Source organism: Echiichthys vipera (assembly GCF_963691815.1).
Source record: "Echiichthys vipera genome assembly, chromosome: 1".
Taxonomy (NCBI): Eukaryota; Metazoa; Chordata; class Actinopteri; order Perciformes; family Trachinidae; genus Echiichthys; species Echiichthys vipera.
In genome coordinates this window covers 31096149-31122982 of record NC_139826.1, presented here as the reverse complement: position 1 = coordinate 31122982, position 26834 = coordinate 31096149, and the positions used below count along the sequence as shown (strand labels likewise).

The 26834-nt window shown below is 40.8% G+C and overlaps 2 protein-coding genes across 2 annotated transcripts; one reads left to right on the top strand and one right to left on the bottom strand.

Moving 5' to 3' along the window:
• The first annotated feature begins 756 nt into the window (after positions 1–756).
• scg3 (secretogranin III) lies at positions 757–18150 on the top strand. Its single transcript, XM_083916439.1, has 12 exons — positions 757–1094; positions 1895–1947; positions 2119–2161; positions 2364–2591; positions 3812–3954; positions 4228–4386; positions 4465–4687; positions 6757–6873; positions 11114–11197; positions 13157–13267; positions 14693–14782; positions 17693–18150. Exons 1-12 carry the CDS (start codon positions 992–994, stop codon positions 17809–17811), a joined length of 1473 nt encoding a protein of 490 aa, XP_083772565.1. The 5' UTR covers positions 757–991; the 3' UTR covers positions 17812–18150.
• A 1014-nt stretch (positions 18151–19164) lies between these two features.
• lysmd2 (LysM, putative peptidoglycan-binding, domain containing 2) lies at positions 19165–25121 on the bottom strand. The gene is made up of 3 exons (XM_083920764.1): positions 24709–25121; positions 22599–22939; positions 19165–19448 (listed from the first exon to the last, which is right to left on the bottom strand). The coding sequence occupies exons 1-3, from the start codon at positions 24952–24954 to the stop codon at positions 19397–19399; spliced, it is 639 nt and encodes a 212-aa protein (XP_083776890.1). The 5' UTR covers positions 24955–25121; the 3' UTR covers positions 19165–19396.
• Positions 25122–26834: the final 1713 nt, after the last annotated feature.

Below are 26834 nucleotides of genomic sequence, written 5' to 3'. Positions count from 1 at the left end.
TTGTTGGGAGCCGCTGAGACTGAACCTAATAACACCTGAATCATCCATAGGAGACGCATCTAATTAGCAGGGCCCTGATCCTGTGAAAGCAAAGCGGTCATAAAGCTGCTCTAATATATCTTCCCCTTTGTTTACGTGTCTAATTGTCCGCCGTTTTAATCACGGTTGCTATTGACAAGGCTGTGGAAGATCTACGACCATGACGCAGGTTGTGTGACGCACGAAATGGGCGGATTTTCTGCTCAAACGCTGCGAAAAATATTCAACTCTGCATTTTGTTCACCCGCACACTTTGCAGTGTTATGGGTTAACGAGTAGGCAACTGATTCAACAAACATTTTTGCTTGATTCCAGTGCAGTTTTACTTGTTTCTCTGGATTTTTTTCTTATTAAAAAGATGATTTATTTTTATAAAAATCTTAAAAATGTATTAAGTCATTTGGCACTAATATCATGTGAAATCATAGTTTGCTTTTGCCCGATCAACAATGCAAAAATATATATATTAGGAGGACTAGTCTCCGCCAGCTGAAATGTCTTGGTAATACAGACACTTTTTGCAGTGTTCTCCTCCTCCTCCTCCCCCTCCTCCTCCTCCTCTGTAAAGGCAGAGGGGGCAGGTCTTGTTGTAGTGGGCTCTATTACTGTCTTGGCAGGTGATGCTGTAGCTCACACGGGGCTTGAACAGCCTCCCCTGCTTATCTGGTTATAATTAAAGAGAGGTGACCTGGTTTCAGCACCGCTGCTCCTCAACAGCTCCAAGTGCAAAGCGGAGATTCTGGTCGACCCCTCCCCGCCCGGTGCGTCTGACAGAGCGGGTCCTCCAGGGCGCAGCGTCCGCGGCAGTTTCAGCACCAGCGGCCGGCCGGAGTGGAGCGGAGCTGTCCACACATTCAGCACTTTGCTCCTGGAGGAGGGAACCAGACCACAGAGAGCAGGACAGCCGGGACATATCTTCCTCCTGGACAATCCCAGACAGCTTTATTTCAGAATGGCGTCCAAATACTTCGGCCTTTTCGTCCTTTTCCAGCTTCTAGCTCTGAATGTAGTGAGCCAGATATCTGCCTTCCCCACACCTACAGCCTCCACGGATGGTGAGTTGGCCCTAGCCTCTAACCGTGGGTTAGAAATGTGCTGTAGTCCTAATCTTGTACTGTAGAGCATGTGTGCAATATAATCTAGTCATAAGTGAGGCTATTGAAAACTGTTTACTAGGGGGAAAAAAGCCACAAAGTGCAATGAGGTCTCAGCACACATGGTGCCTTAAATAAATAAAAAACTGAAAATACTATAAGGCCATCATAAACTCATTATTGATGATGTAATCCTTATAGGGCATGAAGGAATATAACTATATGAATATCAGCAGAGAAACTACATTTGGCCGTAGTAAACCTTGTTCAGTAAGCGACGGGTATTTAAAGAGATAATATTTGAATTTCTTAGATTTCTTTGTTCATCTATGTGCATGTTTTATAATGTTTTGTGTACTGTTACTGTTGTTTTATTAATCTATGAACCTGTTGACTAACCAAATACAGCAAAAAGCAGTTTCTTTAAAGTTGAGCTCAGCGGTTATTGGTCGCATGTTATGGCCGCCTGTGGTCTATTTTCGACGCAGTTTAGCCTAATCTTTTGTTTGATAATCCGATTAAACTCTGCCTCTGGTGCATGGGGAGTTGGGAGTGCACAAACGATCACATACGTCTGTAAAATACAAATGTATTAAAATAACGAGGAAAAAAATAACATGAAGTATAAAACAGAAAATGACACTTTTAATAAAAGTGCATTATCTCATCATAGATGTGTCATTTATCTCATAATCTGAGTCTGTTTATTAATATTAAAGTCTGCTTTTATCCAGTTATTAAATGTGTTTTATCTGTTGCAGATAAAACCGTGTACAATAGACAGTTGACAGAAGAAAGGCCACTACAAGAGCAGGTAAGCTCTCATCCTCCATGTATCATAACTAATTTACTCATCCAATATCCGGCCAAATAGGCTTTATGGTCACTTGTCAAACAACCAAGGTATTAGCCCAGCAAACATTATTAATCAGAGCTAATATCCTGTGTGTGGAAATTATTTGTTTAATGTTGGTCATTTCCCCAGATTGCTGAGGCGGACAGCGTGAAGGCTGCGGTACAGTCAGCTGGTAAGAGGAAACCTTCTTGCCAATCAATTAATGACTTTATTTCCGTCCGATGGGTTCGAGTTGCAGCACTTCCAGTAAAACAGGCTTCATCTGTATATGTTGAGAAATAACAACTGTTAGAACCTCACATTAATATGAGAGGAGTTCGTCTTCACCACTTGTATTTCTCCAGTTTGCTCATTTCGTCTCTGCTGCCTTTCAGAGAGCAAGCGTCCCTCTGGCTCCAAGGACAGAGAGACAGAACGGGACCCGGATGACTTCACCGTGCTGAAGTCACTGGCTGATGGCCAGAAACCAAAGGAGATCACTGAGACGCCACTTAAGGAGGAGGACAAGTACGTTCCAGATGAATCAGACTCGACCAAGAGCCGGCGTCTGGTTGAGGACTACGACTCCACCAAGGGCGGGATGGACTACGGCAAGTACCAGGGTACGCACACCTGTCACCGTGCACCTGATCCTGGCATTGTTTGTAAATGTGCAGTGGGTTACCTGCCGAACACGATGTTGGGTTGACTCCTTCTGCATTTGTGACCTTTGCCTCCATCGCCAAGGGCAGGCCTCATGCCACATGCTTCTGTGTGCCACTGGCAGGCCACCAGGCAGACATTTTAGGAAAGAGTAGGTAGAGAAAACACGTGCGTTGGATGGAGGATAAGCAGTAAAAGATAGAAAGAGTCAACAACAGAACACGTGGATGCTAGAGAGAGAGATTATCCTCTCCCTGTCAGACCCTGCATTTGTCAAAGCTTATGCTAGGCTACTGTACCGGCTTCTTCTCTTCACAGCAGACTTTGATCGTGAGTTTTTTCTCACAGCCATTAACTTCATAATTGTATCTCTCTCAAAATCCAATCATTTGCTGATATCTACATTTTAGTCTCGGTAGATTTCATCAGCTCAGCACACATGTCACTGTATACGGATGTTATTTGCTATGAAGTCCAATCATCAGCAAAAAGCAGAGTCTCTGAGGTGAGGTGACTCACACAAAGCGCTGAGTGCTAACAGTTCATCGATAAATGCAGCCGCCCTGGCAATGACAAGCAGATGGTCATGTTACGCTACATCTAAATTTGGTCAGCACAGTCTGGATTTCACTTATTTCCTAGAGTGAGACAGATTTAGGCCCTGTGTTTGAAGGTATAGTACATCACTGATGATTCAACCCGCCAATACGAGCAAAGCTTATTTTTATTGTGCGTGGATGTTGAAGAGCAGCAGGGACGGTTATGTAAGAGTCAAGCAACAATTGCACAATTTGTACTCAGTGATGTGGATCTGATGAATATGAGGAGAGGAGAGGGAAAATCATCTATTACTGGCAGATCTTTTTTTCCTACTTAATAAGAGAGAAACTTAATTTCTAGGTCCAGATTTAACATTTTAGGGTAAACTAGAGAGACCGAGGAGAAGTAGGAAAGACGGATGGAGTAAATCTCCTACAAACCTTGAGGTAATTGATTGTTAGAAATTGAGAAAAGTTGGAAAGATTTAAGAATATTTTCAGTATGATGCATCTCAGAACATGCAGAATGTACATTCAGTCAAATAGATAAAGCACAAATGCCTGCTTTATATGTCCTTCATACAGCCAATCAGCACATTTAGAAAGTTACAAATGTTAACATATGCGTTGTTTCCTTTCAGATGACACAGAAAGCTTCCGTCAGGTTGATGGCACTCCGCTAACAGCAGAAGATATTGTCCAGAAGATTGCAAACAAGATCTACGAGGAGGACGACAGAGGGGTTTTTGACAGGATCGTCTCAAAACTGCTCAAACTGGGGCTGGTATGAGCTTGTTTGCTGTTTGATTTGACACAGCGTGTAGCATGGAATTAACTCGACAGGAACTATCGCTTTGTACTCTTAGAGGAAGAAATGTGTGAATTGTGCTCTGCTTTTTCACACTCAATAAGTAATTTAGAGGTGTCCAAATTGCTCTCTGAGATAGTTCTCTCAGTGGCAGTGATCAATATGTGATACATAGAGATTTTCTGCTGGTACAGACTATTCTGTTCTACTACATCTTACATCACAGTTGTTGTCTTTATCGCTCTGCAGATCACAGATAGTCAGGCAGACACTCTGGAGTACCAGGTGGCCGAGGCTCTCCAGGATCTCATTACCAAAAACGCCAAAAACAACGAGATTGAGGATGGTGAGACCAACGACCAAGATACCAGGGGAGAGCAGGACGACCAGGATTCCGATTCAAACAAGGTAAAAACCTGCCAAGAAATGATAGTAGGCTTATGATAATGATGACAACAAGAACAACAAAAACTCTGGCATTTCCAGGGCACATGGGAGCCACCCAGGCGCAGCGACAGTGAAGACGAGGAGAATGAGGAAGGAAATGATGATGAGATTGAGGATGAGGTGGACAGGGATGCAGAAGATGAAGATGCCAACACCTGGGACAAAGATACTGAGGAGGGCAATGAGGTGAGCCCCAAAGACGGGCTTCAGGATCTGCAGTACTTCCCCAACTTCTACCGTCTGCTCAGGAGCCTCGACTCAGGTACAAATGCAAACTCACTCTGAGGTCGCTGTGACAAATCATTTCTCCATCCAAGAATAGAAACTCTATGATGGCATAGACACTGTCCTAAATAAAAAATAAAAATAAAATCACAGCAACACTGTTAGTAAGTCTGTATAACAATGACAAGCTTGCTACCCAGCAGAACCTCGGCCAGCTTTCCCATTTTATGGCCAAAACGGTAGCTAACTAGTAGTTTATATATAGGCCTAGCTACTTAAAAGATAACTTAAAGTCAGATCAATAACGTTAGCAAGGTTTGCGTTGTCCTTATATCCCTGCTTACATTAGTGGATGAGAAGTAGGTTGGTTGCTGACATATTTTAAGATGAAAACCGCTTGTCAAAAAAGATAGCTAATTCTTCTTGGTGTTGGCTAGCTGTGCATTAGCTAGCTAGCTAGCATGTTGCCAACATTATCTAACAGGAAAGGGGAGAGTTGACTGAGGAAGCACCAAGCTTACTCAGCTGTTATTGGGGCGCAGAGCGAAAAGGGGTGGGGCTTAGGAATGGTCTTTATGGAAGAAAGCGTCCCAAAAAGGTGCTGTGTCCCAAATCGCACACTGCAGTGAGTGTACTGACGTTCGGGCATTGTGTTCCCTATGAACTGACATGATCAGTACATTAAATTCTCCCAGTGAGCTCTGTCTCAAATCACACACTGCCGCCCACGCGGAAATGAAGATTATATTTCTTCTTCTGTTTATTTTTTAAAACGCTTTTCCAACAACTCTTCTGACTCAGCAAACCGCCAAAATCCTTGTGATTTTTACATTTATCAAGTGAATCTAGTCGTTGCTGCTCTGTTGCACTGTTGTTCTGCCATTTTCAAATTTGAATTAAGCCCCGCCTCTTCTGCCAAAATGGCGGCGATTGAGGGCATTGAGTGCTCAGAGATCCACACTCACAGTTTGGCCATTCTTGAGTGCATCATCTCATCTCATCTTCAACCACTTATCCAGGGTCGGGTCGCGGGGGCAGCAGCTTTAGCAGGGGACCCCAAACTTGCCTTTCCCGGGCCACATTAACCAGCTCTAACTGGGGGATCCCGAGGCGTTCCCAGGCCAGTGTGGAGATATAATCTCTCCACCTAGTCCTGGGTCTTCCCCGAGGCCTCCTCCCAGCTGGACGTGCCTGGAACACCTCCCTAGGGAGGCGATCAGGGGGCATCCTTACTAGATGGCCGTACCACCTCAACTGGCTCCTTTCAACTCAAAGGAGCAGCGGCTCTACTCCGAGTTCCTCACGGATGGCTGAACTAAGAGAGACTAAGAGAGACTCCAGCCACCCTCCTGAGAAAACCCATTTCGACCGCTTGTACCCGCAACCTCGCTCTTTCGGTCATGATTTTTGAGTGCGCGATCGGATAAATGCAGTATACTGCATTTTACCGACTTCCGACTTGAACGCACTTCCACCCTCAAAAAAGCCAGTTTGAGATACAGCAAGGGTCTCTCGTCCAAAACAGAAAGCTAGCTAGTAGCCAGTAACAAGTGCACTGAGACAGCCGTTGTCAAGGATACAGGCAGTCTTACATTCTTAACATAGATTCATGACAGGACAAATGCCAAAAAGTTTACAGTTTGAGTGAGAATTTCTTCCATTAAGATCGGCGGTCTGAGATAAGATAGGACACAGCCATGAGTTTAGGAACTGCTTTTGTAACAGGAAAATTAAGTTAAAATAGCAAAAAAAGCAATTTCTGCAATGAGGCCCCAGGACTAGAGTTCGGTTGCAGTCATGGCGATATTGTTCTGAAGCAGTGGTGTCATAGAAATTAAATTTAACATTTAATCAAAGGATGAGTCAATGCTTATTTTGTCCGTCTTTGTTTCCCTGATACATTTTCTTAGGATACACACACACACACACACACACACACACACACACACACACACACACACACACACACACACAAGTAATTATTTAGAAATGCCACCGTCATTACCCCCACTGTCAAACACCATGTGGTAACCTTAACACCATGGTAACCAATTACCATTAGCTAAACATTGAATGCTAGATCTGTTCTCTGGTTCGTTGCTGCAGATCAAGACACTCAGGAGAGAGAAACATTGATCACCATCATGAAGACGTTGATCGACTTTGTGAAGATGATGGTGAAGTACGGCACCATCACGCCGGAGGAGGGAGTGTCCTATCTGGGTAAGACATAACATAGTAGCCTGCCAGCAATGTTTATTTATAGAAACGTAGGAAAGAAACCACTGTCAATAATTTCATAATATTGTAAAATGAAGGGTTGATTTGCAAAAAGAGATTCATAAATTTTTTTAATTTATTTTCCCAAATAATCATTTTTTTGTGTGTGCAATCCATAGATTATCAAACTGGTCTCGGGCTGTTTTAAGTAGATATATCTCTGTTGGTTTTGTTTTTACATTTTCATAAATCCCATTTTTTTTGTGCACTCAAGGGAATGTCAATCAAACTATTGGTAGTTTACTCATTTTAAGAATGGCAGTTATCTACTTCTGCAAATGAACTCTCCAGTCTTTAGTGTGAGATAGCAGTTTGATAAAATAATCTTGTCTAAAGCTCAATTTAAAAGCCTTTTCCGAACCTTTCAATCACACCTTATGGTCCTGATGTGGTTGAAAGATCCAGGAGTTATTGTTCAATAAAAAGACCCCTGTAGACCTTAATTTAAGACATATATCTACTCATGATTTTAGAAACATATTGTAAAAAATATGTTGTGTAAAGTAATAATTTGCTAGCAAATGTTAAATAAACTAACGAAGACGGCAGGTAACCCGCTGCACATTTACAAACTAAATTTGTTGTACTTTTAAACGTTGACTGCTTTCAAGAATCTTATTGTGTGCGATTTTACATACATTTGCTGCATCACACTATATATTACTACATACGGTATATTTATAATAATGTGATATTTTTCTACTAACTTTCAATCCGTCCATTGCATTAATCGACTAGTGCACATGCATTTGTCTGTCTGTGTGTCATATGTGCTTTTTACCCATGTTTTATGTGCGTTCAGCCGAGCTAATGTCCCCTATCAGCCAGGGCAGTGGAGTGTGAAGCCTGCATGGACAGATTAGTGTCAGGGGCACCCTTTATAACCACGCAAGTCTTTATGGCTGACCGTCACATCAGTAGCCAGTGGAAAGGTCAGCCACCTGTAAGGGACAGCTGTCATCCCTCTATGTGCGAGCCCCAGGAAACCCGACATATCTCTCTCTCTCTCTCTCTCTCTCTCTCTCTATCTCTTTGTTCAAATTACACCCAGTCCCAAGCCAGTGCTTTAAAATCAGCTCAGCAAACATGGTCACATCTAGAGAATCAGAAATATCTTCATCTTTGCTTTTATTGTGTTCAGGTACAATGAACGTTTGCACAGCTTCTCTCTGTGTAGTTAAACATATAACAAATAAATAAATAAAAGCAGAAAACAGTAGTAGCATCAAACCAGCAGTTGTAGCAACGTAATGTTTAAAAAGTCATGCGTGTTTATGTACAACTTCAAAGTGAAATATTGATTAAGTGTGTTAAAGGCTACTGCTTTACTGATAGAAAATAGACAAACTAAGAGAACTGAGAGGTTAAAACAAGAAAGCTGAGCTGCTGCGTCTGCACACCCTCTATCTTGAAACACATCAGAAAGGTGTCGTTTATTTTCCAATTCAATGTTGAAAGTGTGAAAAAAATAAGGCCCACCTTCAGTTTCCAAAGCCCTATGTCATGTATCCATATTGCTTGTTTCTTTCAATCCAACAATCGAAAACAGAAAGATATATTCTTATAATAATAATAATTATAACTTTATTTATATAGCACCTTTTTAAAACAAGCGTTTACTAAGTGCTTTGACAGACCAACGAAAAAAGCACATACAACTCCATATATATGTATATATATATATATATACATATATACACACACATCAACAATGCAACATAAACAGTAGGACACTTTTACAGGCAATAAAAAGAGAAATAAAATTAACTGACAGGGTAAGAGGACAGCAAAAAGGACCAAAGAGTAAAAATGATTGAATGTGATTTAAAATAGATAAATAGGAAAGCCTCATTTTTGTCTCATTTAAGAAGCCTAAAACAAAGAACCTTTGGCCATTTTATTTGATAAATGACGTTTAAATCATTAAAATAATCAACAAAAATGTTGTGCAATCGATTTGTTGTTTTACGATGTGTTTATACAACGAAAAGAGCCGCGTAGGAAAAGAGATCAAGTATGATTACTACAATCAATGCTCTTTCAGACGACCTTGCAGCTTGTTGTCTCTCACAGCGGAAAACAAATGAACGCTGTTTACGATACACACCAGAACAAAAACAGGCCTTTACCATTACCCAAGATGTGGGTTTCCTAGGCAACCCCTATGTATTATGGGCAGTGAGGAGATAATGGAACGGAATTCCGTCATCGCCTAGCAACAAGTTAATGCCCCACTTCCCTCCCGACCTCCAGCCCCGACAGGCTGTGACGCTCCGATGAGTCACCCAGGTACACAACTGAATACGCAGGACTTTCAATCAGCGAGATACCCCGAGATATAGAGATGGAGAGGAGGAGGTGGGTGGGTGTGTGTGTGTGTGTGTGTGTGTGTGTGTGTGTGTGTGTGTGTGTGTGTGTGTGTGTGTGTGTGTGTGTGTGTGTGTGTGTGTGTGTGTGTGTGTGTGTGTGTGTAAGAAATTGGTATAATGACCTCCCACTCTGCACAACATGTTGGAGGAGGCTGCTTGAATACGCAGAAAAAAAGTGCAAGTGAGATGCTTAGATAATAACATATAAAAGGAGGCCGGAGTGAGCGCAGACGAGAGAGGAAATTGTAGTTACGTTGCTGAAATCGAGCTTTTCTTATCTCTTTATTGTCCTTGTTCCCTCATATCCTGATATCTAACACCATGTTACTCGCTTAGCCAAGCAATTCCCAATTTAACAGAAACCGTTCATCTGCTCTCATGTGGAGTCATGTCTCTCCTTTGTTTGTCTTTGCACAGAGGTGTACTTAAATTACCGTAAATCACCAAAATGTCCGATTTCCAAACGATATGTTAAAAGTAAGCAATAGCTCACAACAGGAAGTGGTTTAATCACAACATATCTTTATAGGAGAAATTGCTGACAAATACTTTACATTAATGAACACATATCCTAAAAGCTCTCTATAGCTAATAATATAATAACTTTATTTGTATAGCACCTTTAAAAACAGCAGTTTCCAAAGTGCTTTGATAGCGCAAATCAAAATACACACATGTATATATATATACAGTGTAAACAAAACAAATAATAATAACAATAATAATAATAGTGAAATCCAGTAGGGTACAACGTAACCATATTTATACATCATTGTATAGAAAGAAGGGGAATCATTAATGGAGAAATGAAACTTTTATTAGCTTAAGATGCTTTCAGAAGGCAAGTCTATAAAAATGAGTTTTAAGAAGTGATTTTAAAGAAGATACTGATTCAGCGAGCCTTTAATCTGCGGACAGGTTGTTCCAAAGCCGATGCGCTCTGACGGAGTCGGCACAGTCACCTCTGGTTTTGAGCCTCGGCCTTGGAACAGTTAAGAGAGACCCCCCCGCGGATCTAAGGCTGCGAACAGGCTCGTATGTGGTCTGCATGTCTGAAATGTCTTCTGGGGCTTGACCTTGACAAGCCTTAAAGGTGATCAATCTCAAAATCAATACGTACAGGGAGGCTAAAATCGTAGCGATGTGATGTTGTCGTAACTACATTATAGTGAGTGACAAACCATGTGTTAAATATGTAAAGGGTGCTGCTAAATGCTAAATAGAGGGGACTTAAAGTAAAGCATTACCACAACTTGATACAGAGGGGGACATTTCAGCTGATCTCTGGGTTGCTCCTGAACATCTGCTCCATCTCCTTTTGAACATAATGTTTGTTAATCCAGAGAGGATCAGTTGACACTTAACTACCGTATCTTTCAACCATATGATCTGTTTGTGTGATTCTCTGGCCGGTTTATTTCTAATCTTGTTGTGAAAGCGTATCTCCTCCCTGTAATATTAGTGGAAAAACACCCTGATAACAAATGAACTAACTTCCAAAACAAATAAGGTAAATTGTGGATGAATTATCCCTACCTTCTGTACTTCTGTACGGTATTTTCTTCTCTGATATCTGCATAACTAAAACATTGAAAATGAAAAAAGAGGATTTTGTTAATTGTTATAGTCATACTCTTAAATTTCCTTTTCATGAAATAAATGAAACCCTTTTCTAATGGTAATCACCCTCTGAGTCACACAGGAACAACCTGGGACTTTCAAACGGTGAAGAGGTTTTCATTAACTGTCTTGTAGAGCGAACCGACGTCATTCGAATCCAAAGTACATGTTTGGTTTGTTTCATCCACCTGCAGAGAACCTGGATGCTATGATAGCCATGCAGACCAGGAACAAGCTGGGCAAGGCCCTCGGCCCTCCTGACTTCACTGGACCCAACGGTAAACAGCCAAGTTATTCTCCAAACATGTCAGAAGGATGTATTTGACATGGTCAGATGTAGCTAGTATATTAGGCTCTGTGGAGCTTATTTTTGTTCTTTATGGTTTAAAATATTTGATCATGTTCAATGTTTTAAAACTATAGGTCAAACAAACCGACCTTTTAAGACAAAGATGTGGGACAAAACCAGGACAAACTTCTAAGGAGATACAGGTTTTGGGGGTTAAATTAACCTTCAAAGGACTCATTTGGCATTTGCTTTCTGGCGGAGCCTTTGATGGGAAGATCAAAACCACTCTCAAAATCTCTCCATTTTGGCTCAACTCACTTTTGGTGCCAGGGGCCGTTTAACAGAAACTTCCTGACTCCCAAATCTTATCTGTTTCTGTTTGGTAACTATGGTAACTAGCGTTGTGTATTACAGAAATGTCCTAAGTTACCAAAATCCTAAATAAGCTGTCCTAACTTTAGGATGACCCCTAAGCTCTCCTAACTGTCATTATTTACTGTTAAAAATTAGCGAGATGGCAGCTCTTTTGTTACGTTTAGCGCATCAAAGAAATCGTAGACGTAGACCTCATGGTGAAAGACTCCATATGTTTGTCGAAAGGCTTTTCTGGTGATGCCAACTATGTATTAAGTGTCGGCGATACATTACTGGTAAGTCAGTTAAGGCTACCCCGGGCCATGATCCCGGGGTTAGTCGAGGAGCTACAGCCTTTTTTGGAGAGGCCGACACTTTGTCATGGGGCTCTGCCTGTTGTCGTACAGCTAACAAATGCGCTTAGATTTTTTGCAAAAGGCAACTTTCAGAGCAAAGTAACTGATATAGGTAAACTTCCTAAAAAATATCAACTTTGACCTTTCTCCCAATGCCCACCAGCGTTTCTAATTCATCTGCATTGTTGTTTTATATCGATTAAAGTTTATGAAAGGCTAGCGCTAGTTATCTATTATGATAGCTGTCAGTCACCAAGTTTCGTCTGTTGCTAGGTAACAGACATAAAAGTTGAATGGATATCTTGACCTGAGATAAGATTGGATTCCTAAATTAAGTTAGGATATGTTTCTATAATACCAAATTGAGAAAAATCCTATCTTATTCAATTCAATTTTTATTTATAGTGCCAAATCATAACAAAAGTTATCTCAGGACACTTTACAGAGTAGGCATAGACCCAACAATTCCCCCCGAAGAGTACGGCGGCAACGAAAACCTACTTCCCCAGAAAATTGCTGTAATAGCTCCTGGTCTTTTCCTCTATTTTGTTTCCCACTATCTCCCAGATAATGCCTCTCAATGTCATATATCAACGTTGATAATATATCAATGTTAATATCAACACAACACTTGCTAAATCATTTAACTGGCAACCAAACAGAACGAACCAAACGTCTGCACTTTGTCAGTTGTGCGCTGCAGCACATAGACTACGGTATAGTTGCTATAGTTGCTATTGACAGGAGCATCACTGTTTTAAAAATGGCGGGTTTGTGCAGGATGTCCCGTGACGCGCTAGTGACGGTTCTCTCTGACCGTGGTCTGCAGTGTTTTAACTCCACCTTCTAGTATCGGCTCAGCTCGCTTGGAACCTCAACCAGGCTGATGCCAAAAAATCTGTAGTATAAGGTACTAACCACAACTTTTGCTAATGGAAAACCAAAAAAGAGCGATTCAGGCTGAGTAGACCCATGCAGCGGATATGAAATTAACTTAAGAGGGGAAACAGGGGCCTGGTTAAGTCAGAAGAGAACATAATGTGCTTACCAGCACCTCTAAAGCTCAACAAAAAACACACTTCAGTTTTTGTTTTGTGTTGATAACAACATTATAACTTGTTAATTACTCTTTGCCAGAAAGCAAAGAAGCGTTTCCCGAAATGTTGAACTACTGCTTTAAGTATCTCGAGCAGCAACACGTTTTTTAATGCTCCATGAACTTTTTTTTTTTGCGTTAGGAAAAACCTTGGATGAGGATGACAACACCAAAGCTGAGGCCGCCAAGATGCAGAAAGAGTATGAGAACCTGAAAGACTCAACCAAAGAGGAGCAGCCATCAGCTGAATCCAGTCAGTCCACCTCCCAACCCCGATGACCAGAGAAAACATGATTTTTTTTGTTTGTTTAGTGATTTATTTGCTAAAATAAGTAGATACCGTTTTTGCCCCACGTAAAAATTATAAACTTTGTGCCTTGTCCATCCCTTGACACGTTTTGTTATATTTTGTTTTTTTGCATTATGATTTCATTGTTTTGTTTTGTGTCAAATGTCCTCAATAAATGCAGAATTCCCAAATGTAGCAGATTCCAACACATCGGTTCAATTAGGGCTGTAACCAATGATCATTTTCTCAATGAAGCTATTCAAAAACCATCCCAAAGCCCAAGATGACACCCTCAAATGTCTTGATTTAAAGACATATACTGTATATATAATCAAAATAGTTGGCTATTAAATTAATAGTTGACAATTTTAAAGTTGACAATTGATTAATTATTGCAGCTTTAAGTTCAGTGGAGCAGAAATCATCACTCTTCCTCCGTGAAAGCTCTTCAAAATGAGTTCTGATGTAACGGCCATTTCAGATGTTTTGTTTTCAGTCGGCCGGCCTGACAGGAAGTAAACAACACTATGTCGTCCAGGCCGATCATAGTTCAGTCCTTGCTTTTCCCTGAACTAGGCCAGTCCAATAACACTCACAGCTGCCATTATCTGTCCTGCACTACACCCGCTCATCAGTCTAATCCACCCACACACACACACACACACACACACACACACACACACACACACATGCACACACACACTCACACGCACACACACAGATACGCATTAAAAAGGAAAAGCAAAACTGAACATGAAGCAGGATTACAACCAGGACATTTGTTTCAGCAGGAAATAACTGTTGATTAATCTGCTGATTTTTTTCTGGTTCAATCATTTGATCCACAAAAAGTCAGAAAATCTAAAGAAATTCAGTTTATTGTGATATAAAGCAGAAAAATCTTGATATTTGAGAGGCTAAAAAACAAATAATCTGGCATTTTTGCTTGAGAATTAAAAACAATTAACTGATTAGCATCACTGAGTTGCATAATAGGATATTTATGGGAAAATTAGGGGCATGCGTTATAATGCAACTTTAATCTAATGGTCTTATTTTAACTGAAAATATCAACTTAAATCTCAAACTGTCGATATTATGTACTTACTGTAGCGACAACTTCTCCACATTGACTGGGTCGGTTTTGGACCAGGGCCTAAAAAAAGTCTTATTATGCTGCTCGTTTAATATAAAAGTTAAATCCAATCCATTGTCTCAGAAATGTAAAAGTTAAAAAGTCACGCTTTAGGGAAATTTTGTGGCGTAAATAATTGATAAGTCTAAGTAAGCGCTGTCATACTCTTTGGTGGAAGTGATGCTCTTCTGAGTGAATGTACTATAAAAGTAGTATCATCTCTCATTTTCTTCATTTTCTTTTCCTCTCACCAGATCAACCCGGCAAGTCAGAGACTTATCTGGAGGCCATCAGGAAGAACATTGAGTGGTTGAAGAAACACAGCAAAGAAGAAGGCAAAGATGGTGAGACACGCTCCTTAGCTAGAAGATTTCTATTTTAACCAGCCAGTCTAAACCGCGCTCCCTTCTCCAATAATTGCTGAGTTTTAAGAGCCAGACCAAGAAAACCTCATTTCACCTCATTTGCAAACGCCCGTCTCCTCACTCAACCGTGGTGGCTCTCAGACAGGTCTGAGGGGACGCGCTGAAGAGACAGAAAATTTGAAGCCTCTTTTGTTGTTAGCCTCAATTTGCAATTAAAATGAGTGTGGGATACCAGGATAGATGCTTCACTCCAGCTCTCATGAATATGGATAATTCTTGATGAGTCTGTCCTAATTAGTCATGATGCAGCTTCCTTGTTCAGAGACAAAGGTCCATTCAGTCAGTCCCTCCTATCTGTTCCTCAACATTTATGTCATCTGTGTAATTGAGCATATGTAAGAGAGAGTGTGAAAGGAGACGTCGTTGTAGATATTGAACCGGGTTCATGATTAGAACTTCTATCACCGTGAAAACAACATCACTTCCTTGTCATCGTCATGCTCATGTCTCTGGATTCACAGGGTTGGGTGAGTGTGCGTTTATATTTACGACCTTACCCGTACTGTAACTGTCAGTATTCATAAAGAAGCAGCAGGTGACCCATAAAGTGCTCCAGTCTGCAGAGCTGTGAAAACTGCACTCATCTAACAGGAGAAGCCTGCTGTCGAGCTCCCCGTAGTGTAAAATCAATGCCCCAGTGGTGCTTAATTAAGCAGAGGAGAATGAAATGTTAATGAGTTCTCACTATTCAGGCCATCCGTCTTGTTGATCATCTCAGCAGGACATTGCAGACAAAAAAAAATCCCCAAAAAGTTCTAGCTCAGTTGGATTTGTATTTACCGCTAGTGTTCAGTGGTCCGATCTAATCTGAGCCGATCAATGGCTGATTCAGCCGCAAGTGAGTCGGAAAAAAACAATTATAACAGAGAAATGACGGCTAAAAACAAAGTTTGACCTAGATTCTTTTTAAATACGGAAGAAAACAGGGCTGACATTGAGCTTATATCGCTGCAGAGTCTGGAGCAGCAGGGAAGTTTTGTTCGGTGCTCATCTCCGACCCGGCTCTATATAGGACACTTCATTAGCATTCTGGTGCGTGGAGTGGTTGTCTGGGACAACAGGGCCTCCCCGCCTGCCCGTCACTGATCTGTACAGAGGAGATGGATAGATAATGGTGCACACACACACAGTCAAAATGTGCTCCCTAAATCACATCATTCTCTTGTCGTGGGACTCTCAGTAGCTGAAATGATACACCATCAGCACCTAATTTTCTAACTCACTTTGTACCACATTAAATGGCTCTCGCAATTTCTCCTCACTCTTGTTCTTTGTATTTTTCACTCTCTCTTCTGAAGTAAAGTACAGCTGGAGGAGAACAAAAGCCCTTTCAAGCAAAAAGCAGTGTCATAGTAACAGAGTGGGCGACGACACGTCATTTATTGTGTTTACTCTATTCCAGAAACACCCATTAGGATAATCTCAGCGGGCTCTCTGTGTGTGTTTAAATGTGCACATATATGTGTGTGTGTGTGTGTGTGTGTGTATGTGTGTGTGTGTGTGTGTGTGTGTGTGTGTGTGTGTGTGTACGCCTACACACTACACAGATTAGCCAAAGGAGCAGATGGACGTAGAAGAGACTTCCTGGTTTTGGCTCTTGGCTCCTCACAGCCAAGATTGAGAGAGACGCAGTGCTGCTGTCTCTAATCACATTCAGTTAATCCCTCACGCACTTCATGCTTGTCATCTGCAAAGCAACGGTATCTTGAGGCAATGCAATAACCTGCTGCTGTTAGAGATGCTATTAGGAAGTTGCTGTGTCACTTATTGTCTGTCCTCTGTCCTTCTGTTCTCCCCGTTTATTCAGACTTAGTTAGAGCAGGGAGAAGTGGTGCGGCAGCTGTTAGCCTGTTTTGTTACCTTGATGGATAATACAGAGTTCGGTAGTGTTCATCTCTAAAAATAGCCACATCCAGCTGCGGCCTTATGGCGCTTTGTCAAATAACAATGACTCGTCCAGAGCAAGGTGAATACAAAACAGGTGCATCAAGTATTTAGATCCTTTACTCAAGTAAAAGTACTAATACCTCACTGTAGAAATACTCAACTACAGTTAAAAAGTCTGCATTCAAAACTTTACTTAGAGTAAAAGTCGAATTTAAACAAAAGTATCATCAGTAAAAGTAGTCATTCTACAGAAAAATGGTCCCTGTACTATTCAATATAATGGTTTTGGATTATAATAACTGCTGCAGTAATGTGTACAGTTTGTTGTATTTTACTGTATGTTGTATTGCTGATGGTTGTGCTCATTTTAACTATTTCATATCTTGTTGGGAAATCTACAGCAAAGATCACCATATATTGGTTGTTTATTCACCAAATTTGGAGACACATGTTTTTTTAGACAGGAAAGGAATGAAAATTGATAGATTGTTAAGTAATTGAAGCTTTCAGAAAGATGTAGTGCAATAAAAACTACAAATTTTCTTTTGAAGTGTAGTGGAGTAGAAGCAAAACAAAGTACAAATACCTCAAAGTTTGTACTTAAGTGCAGTTCTTGAGTAAACGTACTAATTCAAACTGATTACACTGATATTGAATTGATCATATCATTGTAAGAAGTATAACTTGGCATTTGTGTTTCACTCTTTGATCTTCTGACCTTCTTATTATGCATGTGGTACCGTCTTAACCCCAGACCAACATGCTCACTCTGACCTTAATCCTCCTTGATAATGAACTGCCACGCTAGATTATGGCTTGTTTGGGTGTGCCATCTTAAGAAGTTTAATGTCTGATCTCTCCTGCTAGCCACCGTGCCCTCATGATCTTCCTCTTTGAATCTCAGATTATGAACGCATCCTATTGTTTTGCCTCTCTTCCCAGATTATGACCTGTCCAAGCTGAAGGACTTCATGGACCAGCAGGTCGACTCCTACATTGAGAAGGGGATCATCGCCAAGGACGAAGGCGACACCATCAAGAGGATCTACAGCAGCCTGTAACGCCCTCGTCCATCCCCCCACCAACCTCTGGCCTAAAACACAGGACTGAATCTGACATTAACATCTTAAACAAAACCCGACTACTTACAGTTATTTCCTATGGCATGGTAAAGTATATACTGTGTATTCAAGACTACCTGCTTAGGGGAACCTCTTTACCCTCCCAGATATTCCCAAAATGTATCAAGACAAGGGATTTAATAATACTTTTTGACAACAAAACAATACAAGGATTCTTTACAGCTACCTAACATTATATTTGCACGCCAAGATCGCAGAGTAATAATCACTAGAATATTATTGAAAGAGAAATCAAAGTATTTTATGTAACCAACTCACACATCCAACTAAATCCAAGCATTTACTCTAACCTGACTCCTGTGGGAAATGAATGTTCTGAGAGTTTGAGGCTGTAGCTTCGTCATCAACCGTTTCCAATACTTTTTTTTTTTTTGCATCAAAATGCACATATATCAGATTGTATTCATTCTCTGTAACCTGTCTTAGCCTATTATATTCCTTTCTTTCCAGAGCATATGTAAGATCTTAATGTATTCTTGCTTTTTATTTGACCAAAAATGTATTTGTTGTGTATCATGTCAGTGCCCCCTGTACTCCTGTTAAGTTCTGCTGTAATTCTTCTGTGGCCCAGTAGGGGGCCGCGTTTGTATCATCACTTCTCTCTGCATGTCTCTGTGAGTTCAACATTTCCATCTCTGTAGAGACTCAAGATAAGTATTTTTAAATGTAAATATTTGTGATTTTTTCCTAAAGTTTAAAAGCAATTAAAACATTGCCTTTTCTTTATCTGTGTACTTATGTAAATGTAACAGTGAAGCAGCACTGACATCTGCATTCATCTCACGAGAACCTGCATCGCCACGAAAACACGCGACATCTTCACGTCTGGTTTAATTATATATTTATTCTCCCCAAATAAAACCGATAAAAGCACAATATAACAGCTGTAACAGACAGTTCTCCACACACATAAATAATGCATTCACACTTCAAAAATAGAGCAGTCCCTTCTTTTTCCCAAAGACAAAAAAGCTTCTATGAGGCAAAAGTTCAAAGGCTTCCCCCGCTTCGGTTTGGGGTGTGCTCACACAGGTAAACACTGATGAGGAAGGCCTGAATATACTTTCCAATGATACTATTCTAAGCGGGGATTTAGCACATCAGAAGAGGTTAGCCAGTGCAACAAGCTAATCCTTCTGAAATTGCTTAGCGCCGTGTGTGTGTGTGTGTGTGTGTGTGTGTGTGTGTGTGTGTGTGTGTGTGTGTGTGTGTGTGTAACATACGCAGCAGGTGGTTTCTGTACAGCAGCTTCAGAAGCATACGATGAGTGGATGGGCACGTGTGCTCGTTTGCTATTAATATCAGATGCTCCTTTGCGTGGTCAAGTAAAACTGTACAAAACAATAACAATACATCGGAATAATTGCATATCAATAAATAAAAGGCAAACAACACTTTTCTTCAACAGGGTTTGGTAAAAGCAAAATGGTAAAAGAGAAAGAAATAAGCTATGGGGTTGTGGTAGTGGTTGTGTGTGTGTGTCTGAAGTAAACGGTCTGGTCCTTTATATCTCCTGATATGACGTTGTGGGGGCCGTGTAGTCCTCCTCATTGTTCCTGCATAACAAAGATAAATGCAGATAACCTTTAATTATTTGGTAAATGCTCCACAGTGGACACACATTTTAATATAATTGCACACACACTCTTTTCTCCTCTTTCCTCCTCTGCTTAACTGGTCACCACAGTGTCTAGGTGAGTGCACTGTTTGTGAATAATGGATGAGGCTAACCAAACAGCCTCACTGTTGTCCCTCACAGCTGAAGGCTCATCTCGCCTCCCAGTACAACGCACCAGAGTCTTGAGCTTAACTGTAAAGGTTGACCGCCCCCCCCCCCCCCCCATATCGCCCTATTTTTTACTACCCATATTGTTTTGTTTTTAATTGATACACAAATAAAGTTAGAAAACGATTACAACATAAGTGACAAAACCGATGTCTTTGGACTTAAAAGCACATTGCAGGACTGCACAGTATCAACTGAGTTTGTGAAATAATGGGGCCACAATTTCAGGCTAAAAAAAAAATAAATCTTCATCACGTAAATCCATATAGCGCTATCATACTAACTGTTCTTCTAACGGAAATGTACGAACCAATCAACTGTTGCCTTTCTTAAGAGGTTTGTGGTTTATTCCATCCAAGGGAGGAAGCCAACAGGCATGCGGTCTGTGTTTGCTCTGCGACTGTGTGGAAACAACGGAGTGAGTCTCTGTTTGTCTAAACACACAGCAGCTCAGCAGCCATCCTTTGATGTAGCTGGCGTCAGAGACAAGGCTTTAACACAAAGCTCGGCTTTGTAGGTACATATTTACAGAGAAATTAAGAAGGTTGTCTTGCACTTTGACTCCAGGCTCGTGCAGTTATAAAAACAAAAGACAAGTCTTACTCGCAGAGCACAGAATTAATGGATGTTGTGCAGTCGTGGTTATGTAATAATAAAATACTTGCTACAATATTCACACTGACACATCGTATTCTTACGATTCGTATCTTACATTGTAAGTAATGACTGTTTACTGCTCATAAAGATAGTCTGATTTAAAAGTTGAATTCAGTCATTACATTTTTACATACAAATTTAAAAAAAATCTATTGCCTTGAGGATTTTCTTATGCCTCTTTTTCGTGAAAAACGTGGAATACTAGATCATAATATAACACCAAATCAAAATCTTATTAACAGTACGTAGAAATCTACTGAACACTCTAAATATTATCCTTCTTCTTTGTTTGAAATGTATGGATATGGTATGGCCTGCTTAGTCGATAAATGTGATAAGATCTTATTCTCTCAGGGGACATTAGAGCTCTAATAGAGTTTTGTTTCATAGAAATCAGAGACAATGGACAGTTGAAGCAAGAGCAGCTGCCACATCGGTCAGGTAATGTTACCCTGAAGGCAGCTGGAAGGAAATTTACATAACAGCTGCGACAGAAGCGCCTGCATCCACTGTAGTATGAGCAAAACATGTTTAGAGAGCTCAAAGTGGAAAAACAATTTATACTCTATTTATCTGTAGAGGGAAAACTGCAGAAGTGTGACTCAGTCATGACTAAGCTGATAGTACCAACAATGCCTGTTGAATGAGGTATACCAGGCATCCACTACCACCTCTCTACTGAGCAGATGTGTGAGCCTTCTGTCTCAACATGCTGTGTTAGCAAGACACGCTCGGACCTGATTCAGCAAGCCAAATCTCCTCCTGTAAAATACCTGATCGTTGCATAACGTTGCATCTGGAAAGTCCAGCCGGTCGGTTAAACCCTGATTCCTATCTTCGATCCTTATGTGGAAACACTGGCACTTTGCTGTCTCTGTTCCTGCTGATTGGGAATTCTGACAATCACATACTGAGCTCAGGGGTGAGAGTCTGGGCCCCGTATCCTTCAAGCATTTAAAGGCTACGATCATCTGGAGTCAGCCTGGAAACAAGGCGAATCTGCCGAGCTCATGTTTCATTTGCTCTGGCAGGTACGTCTGGCCCCTCTCCCATTCTGACAGATTTCCAGCTGCTTGAGATTTGACAGACAACCGTTTATCTCATGTGGTGCGGATTTAGACAATGACTGACAGTTACTAATGTAACCAACGGTCTCCATCCAGCAGAGCTTACTAGGCTCACGAAATTCAGATTACGCCAAACTAAGCCGCGCTGGTCAAATATGAATCGAAATTATGTTACTCTATTATTTATTTCTCTCCTAAAATGTTTTCAGTAACACATTTTATCATACTGTTATTTGATAAAGTGCATACCCCGTCCGCCATTGTTTCCTGCTTCGAAAAACGGACCAAACGTAGCAACCTCTGATTGGTTGTAGGTCTATCTAATTGCGGTCAGGGGCATTTTGCTCTGCATCGTTGGCATCCTTGATAACGGCCTTTGGAAATCAAAAATGAACTGAGAGGTCCCTGACTAACACACATTTGCAAATCAGTCTAGTGATGCAAGACTAATCGTAAGTCTATGAGCTGGGAAAAGGGGGCTGTGAACGGTAACATCACCGGGTCAAAACACACAAACATTTGTCAAGACACATGCCTACAGGCGCTGGACTTTCAAAGTAAACTTACAAATGTATCCTGTCCATTAAACCCTTACCTGACTCAGTGGATGTAGACTGTGGGTGTAAGCCTACCATTGGCAGCCTATTCCACCTGCCATTGTCTTACTATTTCGCTACCTGCATCACAACAACAATAACAACAACAACAACGAAATGGCAAGTTTGGACGAAGATTTGGATCGTGCAAGAAGTCAGGCCTGCTCTGGTCTTTCAATGAATGGCTGGAAGGATAAACAAATAATACTCACATAATATATATCTCGTCTTTTGTGGGAATTTTGCAATTCTAATGCCAGAGCTCGCCTCACCTGGTGCAAATGTTCCAACAAAACAAGTTCCCTCTTGACACTATTTGATTTGGCTAAGTGAGACTGACTAAACCCTGTAAATGTGAAACCAAAGGAAGCCCCATTTGCTGCTGACAGGTTTCCATGATTTGAATGAGGCCCGCACACCCAAAATAAACATCATCTGAAGTGTGATTGGAGCTCTAGGGAAGAACTAGTCCAGGTGACTAATTTTAATTTAGCTAAATTCAGAAAGATAAATACAGGCAATGAACGTTCATAGCCTGGTCTGAAAGGCAGAAGGCAGAAAAGAAGCAGCGGTTTGGCCGGGGGTAATTCAACACCTCACCTTACTTCCTCTTCTTTCAGCCTGCGTGCTGCCTGCTTTGACTGTTTAATTTGCAAGTCCAGTCTGTGTAAGAAGTCTTTGGCTGACAGCTCCTCTGGCTGAGGGGGTTTGGAGTTCTCTGGGGGCGGGGACGGAGGTGGCGAAGGTCCCTCAATATCCTGCAACACAACGCAAGGTGCATCTGCCTCCTGACACGCTGCTTCACCGTCCCCATCGGGAGACTCCAGAGACAGTCCGTTAAAAATGTAGCGCTTCTCCGACACCACAGGGATGTTGAGGCTGTTCTTCAGAAAAATACAGTCGTTGCTGAACAGCTTGTTGGCTCTCTTGATTTGCTCCATCTGGCAGATCAGGGTGACAGCAAAAACGACCGTTAAAATAGTATCAAAGCTTCCACCTTCCTTTGTTTCATCCTTTGCACTCAAACCATATATAAATGTGTGGTGTCGCTGATGTAAATACATGGATTTGCTTTTGTCTTTAAATCTTTTTGACTTCTTGCAAGTGAATAAAAAGTCAAAAGTGTGTTTAAACCATCTTTGGACACAAACTATCCATTGAAACTTATAACTTTGAGTTAAGGGTTTGGGATTTGGTTTGTTAGCAGCTGATTGAGCATGCCCACTCAATGAACTGAAAACCCTTTGCAATTCTGTCTTTAAACTGAGGTTAAGTTTCTTATCCAACATTAAATTAATGCTTGACATTTTAAACATTTTGTTGGATGTTATTTTTACAGTACTTAGTGGCTGTGTTCAGTGTGCACCTGATATTTCTTTAGAAAGTATTGGAATAATGTCGAAAATGTTCTCAAATGAAATAATGCAGGACCAGTTTTAATAGATATTGGTGCAAACAATTGTGCACGTCATTAAATTGCAGGAAACCTATTAACAGTGAACTCAGTGGGCCCTCAGGGGTCTAGGGAGCTTAGGCCCTGGGGTCCGGGGAAGTTGCCACTTGGTAATGCAGCCTCGGCTGACAAAAAAGGCTGTACATGCAAACTTGAGAAACATTTCACCTTCAGTAAGCTGTAAATTAATACTGTCTGGTCCCTGCCTCCACCTTCTCACTGTGAAATGATGCATTTATTACCGTCACCATCTTTCATCTCACCGGTGTTAGCACATGTTGTGAAAATGAAAGTATAAAATCGAGAAGTAAGACCTGTTCTGATAAAGTGAAGTGAAATATACAGAAATAGTCCCTAATGTGTCGGGTCACAGCCCCATTCTCTGGGCCTATAAAAAACTACAGCAACATTTCTGCTGAAACACCAACACAACACTGAGCACTCAGAGGCTTTAATGTGATATTTCTGGACTCAAGTTTAGTTTGTGATCAAACCATGGTGTCCTGACAGAACAATGGATTACTTCTGTGGATAAAAAACTATAATTACTATTATTATAGATAGTGCGGCTTGCTGCTGCTCATGGAGGAATTGTTGGGTCTGTGTAAATCATAAATAAGTCAGAGCATGGTCCAGACATACTCTATATGTCAAGTTTCTTGAGATTAGATAAGATTCTTGACCTTTGTTATGATTTGGCACTATGACTAAAATTGAACTGAATTGGAGTGTGTGGCTCATCTTTTCTTCGCATTAACACTGAATTCATATTCCATCACATCCTCTCATCAAGGTGAACATCAAAGTACAGACTAACGTATATATGCAAATGTGTATATGCTTATTATATATATTGCTGTCTACTAGACAATTAAGGTTCTCTGTATATAGCAGTGTACATTATGTATTTAACTGTAAATATGTAACTTTCTTTGTGATAAGTGGGGAGTATGTCAAGCTCAAGATGTGTATTGAATTACTGTAAGTAAGGATTTCATTTTAAAGGCTAGGATTAAATAAGTTTAAACTTATTTCTGCTTCTTTTCGCGGATGTAAATTAAGGAAAATGGCTAATGAAATGAATTGTCATCTCTTTTTCTTTCTTTCTTATTCTGTTTTGTTGAAAAGGCTGCTGTTGTCTTTATTTTCTTTTGTTTTTTCATGTTTTTTGTTCTTTTTGTTGTTGAATTTCACATGCGCCAAATAAATAAATAAATAAATAAATGCAACATTGCAGCGGTTGTGTGGCAACCTTACCGTGACACCGTACTTGAGCGCGATCCCTTGCAGGGTATCACTGTCTGTAACCCGATGCTCTATGTATTTCTCCCCCAGAGACGCGGTGACGCTCGCTGTGCTTCCGTACGAGCGGATCTTGGTCCGGGCCAGGCTCTGAGACAGCTCGCTCTCTGACTCGGAACCGGACCTGGACCGAGGGAAGATGGGCTGGCCGAATCGTCCTCCTCCATCCCGGATCGGCAGGACGGGAGAAAACTCCGCCATCTTCTCTTTAAATAAATAAAGAGCCTGGGAGCCTCTGTTTGCTTTGACCGCTCCGGTCGACTCCTGTGGCTGGGAAGTAAATCGCTGGTTTAGGCGGCAGGGAGGTTCCCATCCCCGGTCATGTTCGGCACGTCAACCCGGGGGAGAAGAGACATGTTTCGGGGACCACTAACGCTACCTCACGGTAGCTTTTGTCATAGAGACGTTACGTCGTTGACGTAAAAACGTCCAGAACGTCTTCTTCTTCTTCTTCTTCTGCTGCTGCTCATTCTGCTGCTTCTTCTTCTTCGTCTCTTTTTTTGGCGGTTGACAAACAACCTTTTGATGCTTTAACGCCCCCAGCTGGTCTGAGTGAGGATCAACCAACCTCATAACTTATATTAACTAAACAAAATAAATAAAAACATAACAAACAAATAAAATGAAAATAAACAAAAAATAAAATACTGCTACTACTGATAATAATAGCCTATGTATTTCCAAACAAATTAGTTACTCTGAGAAAATGCAATATTATCTGATAACACTTTTAATTATTTTATAAAATATCTGCTAAATCAAATTGTACTTTTGTTCTTTGTAAATCGTTTACTTAAAATAAAATAAAATGTATTAATAAATAATAATTCTAATAATAATAATCTATATATTTCCAAACAAATGAGTTACTCTGAGAAAATGCTATATATTTTGATAGTTCTTCTTTTAATTATTTTGTAAAATATCTATTCAATCAAATAACCTCATAATTTATATTAATAAAACAAAATAAATAAAATAAAAATAAAATACCAATCGTTACAATAATAGCCTATATCTATCCAAACAAATTAGTTACCCTGAGAAAATGCAATATTATTTGAAATCACTTATTTGAATTATTTTGTAAAACATCTATTTCATCAAATTGGACATTTTCTTTTCTGAATCATTCACTCATTTGTCTTGTTTCTTCCTCAAACCTCTCACAGTGTACAATGAAATGCTCTATTGTCTCTTCTTGACCACATTATCCACTTCTGCCTGTATTATTATAAAACGTCTGCTGTTCAGACCATTGTCATAATCTGATCCTTAAAATGTCAATTTTTTCGTGCACATCTCATTCCTCCCACTTTCCTTTGGACTCTTGTAGATGGGCCCAGAGTTCAGCTCTATAGCTTTAAGGGCTTCATTGTGCTTACACAGTGTGTTTACTAAATAAAGCTGTGAGTTATAAAGTAAGCACAAGTATTGCTACTAATTACAGAGCGGGCCGTAGAGTATGATGGTTATCCCCTTTATTAGATAGCTACTTGCTGACAATTGCATTAACCTTGTAATAAAACAGCTGTAAAATAGTCCCTTAGCTGGCTTAATCAAAGGTCCTTTGACCTGTGACGGGAATTACAATTCACACGTTTTGGGTTTTAAAACACGGGACAAAACATATTCTTTATCTCCTCATGATGAAGACATTTTCTTTATCTCTTCACTCGATGACAGCTCTGTTTATCTTGTGAAGATACTTCCCTTTATCCTGTGACACAAGTGGGACTGAAATGTATAATTATGACTCTGTGACCGAAAGAACGAGGTCGTGGTTACAAGCTGCCGAAATGGGTTTTCTCAGGAGGGGGGCTGGAGTCTCCCTTAGAGATAGGGTGAGAAGTTCAGCCATACGTGAAGAACTCGTAGTAGAGCCGCTGCTCCTTTGCGTTGAAAGGAGCCAGTTGAGGTGGTTCGGGCATCTAGTAAGGATGCCCCCTGGGCGCCTCCCTAGGGAGGTGTTCCAGGCACGTCCAGCTGGGAGGAGGCCTCGGGGAAGACCCAGGACTAGGTGGAGAGATTATATCTCCACACTGGCCTGGGAACGCCTCGGGATCCCCCAGTTAGAGCTG

Coding starts and splice junctions, on each gene's coding strand:
- scg3 (XM_083916439.1), top strand. CDS start 992: ATGGCGTCCAAATACTTCGGCCTTTTCGTCCTTTTCCAGCTTCTAGCT. Junction 4,688..6,756: donor GCTCAGGAGCCTCGACTCAG/GTACAAATGCAA, acceptor TCGTTGCTGCAG/ATCAAGACACTCAGGAGAGA. Junction 14,783..17,692: donor CAAAGAAGAAGGCAAAGATG/GTGAGACACGCT, acceptor CTCTCTTCCCAG/ATTATGACCTGTCCAAGCTG.
- lysmd2 (XM_083920764.1), bottom strand. CDS start 24,954: ATGGCGGAGTTTTCTCCCGTCCTGCCGATCCGGGATGGAGGAGGACGA. Junction 22,940..24,708: donor CGCTCAAGTACGGTGTCACG/GTAAGGTTGCCA, acceptor CTGATCTGCCAG/ATGGAGCAAATCAAGAGAGC. Junction 19,449..22,598: donor CTGAAAGAAGAGGAAGTAAG/GTGAGGTGTTGA, acceptor TTTGTTATGCAG/GAACAATGAGGAGGACTACA.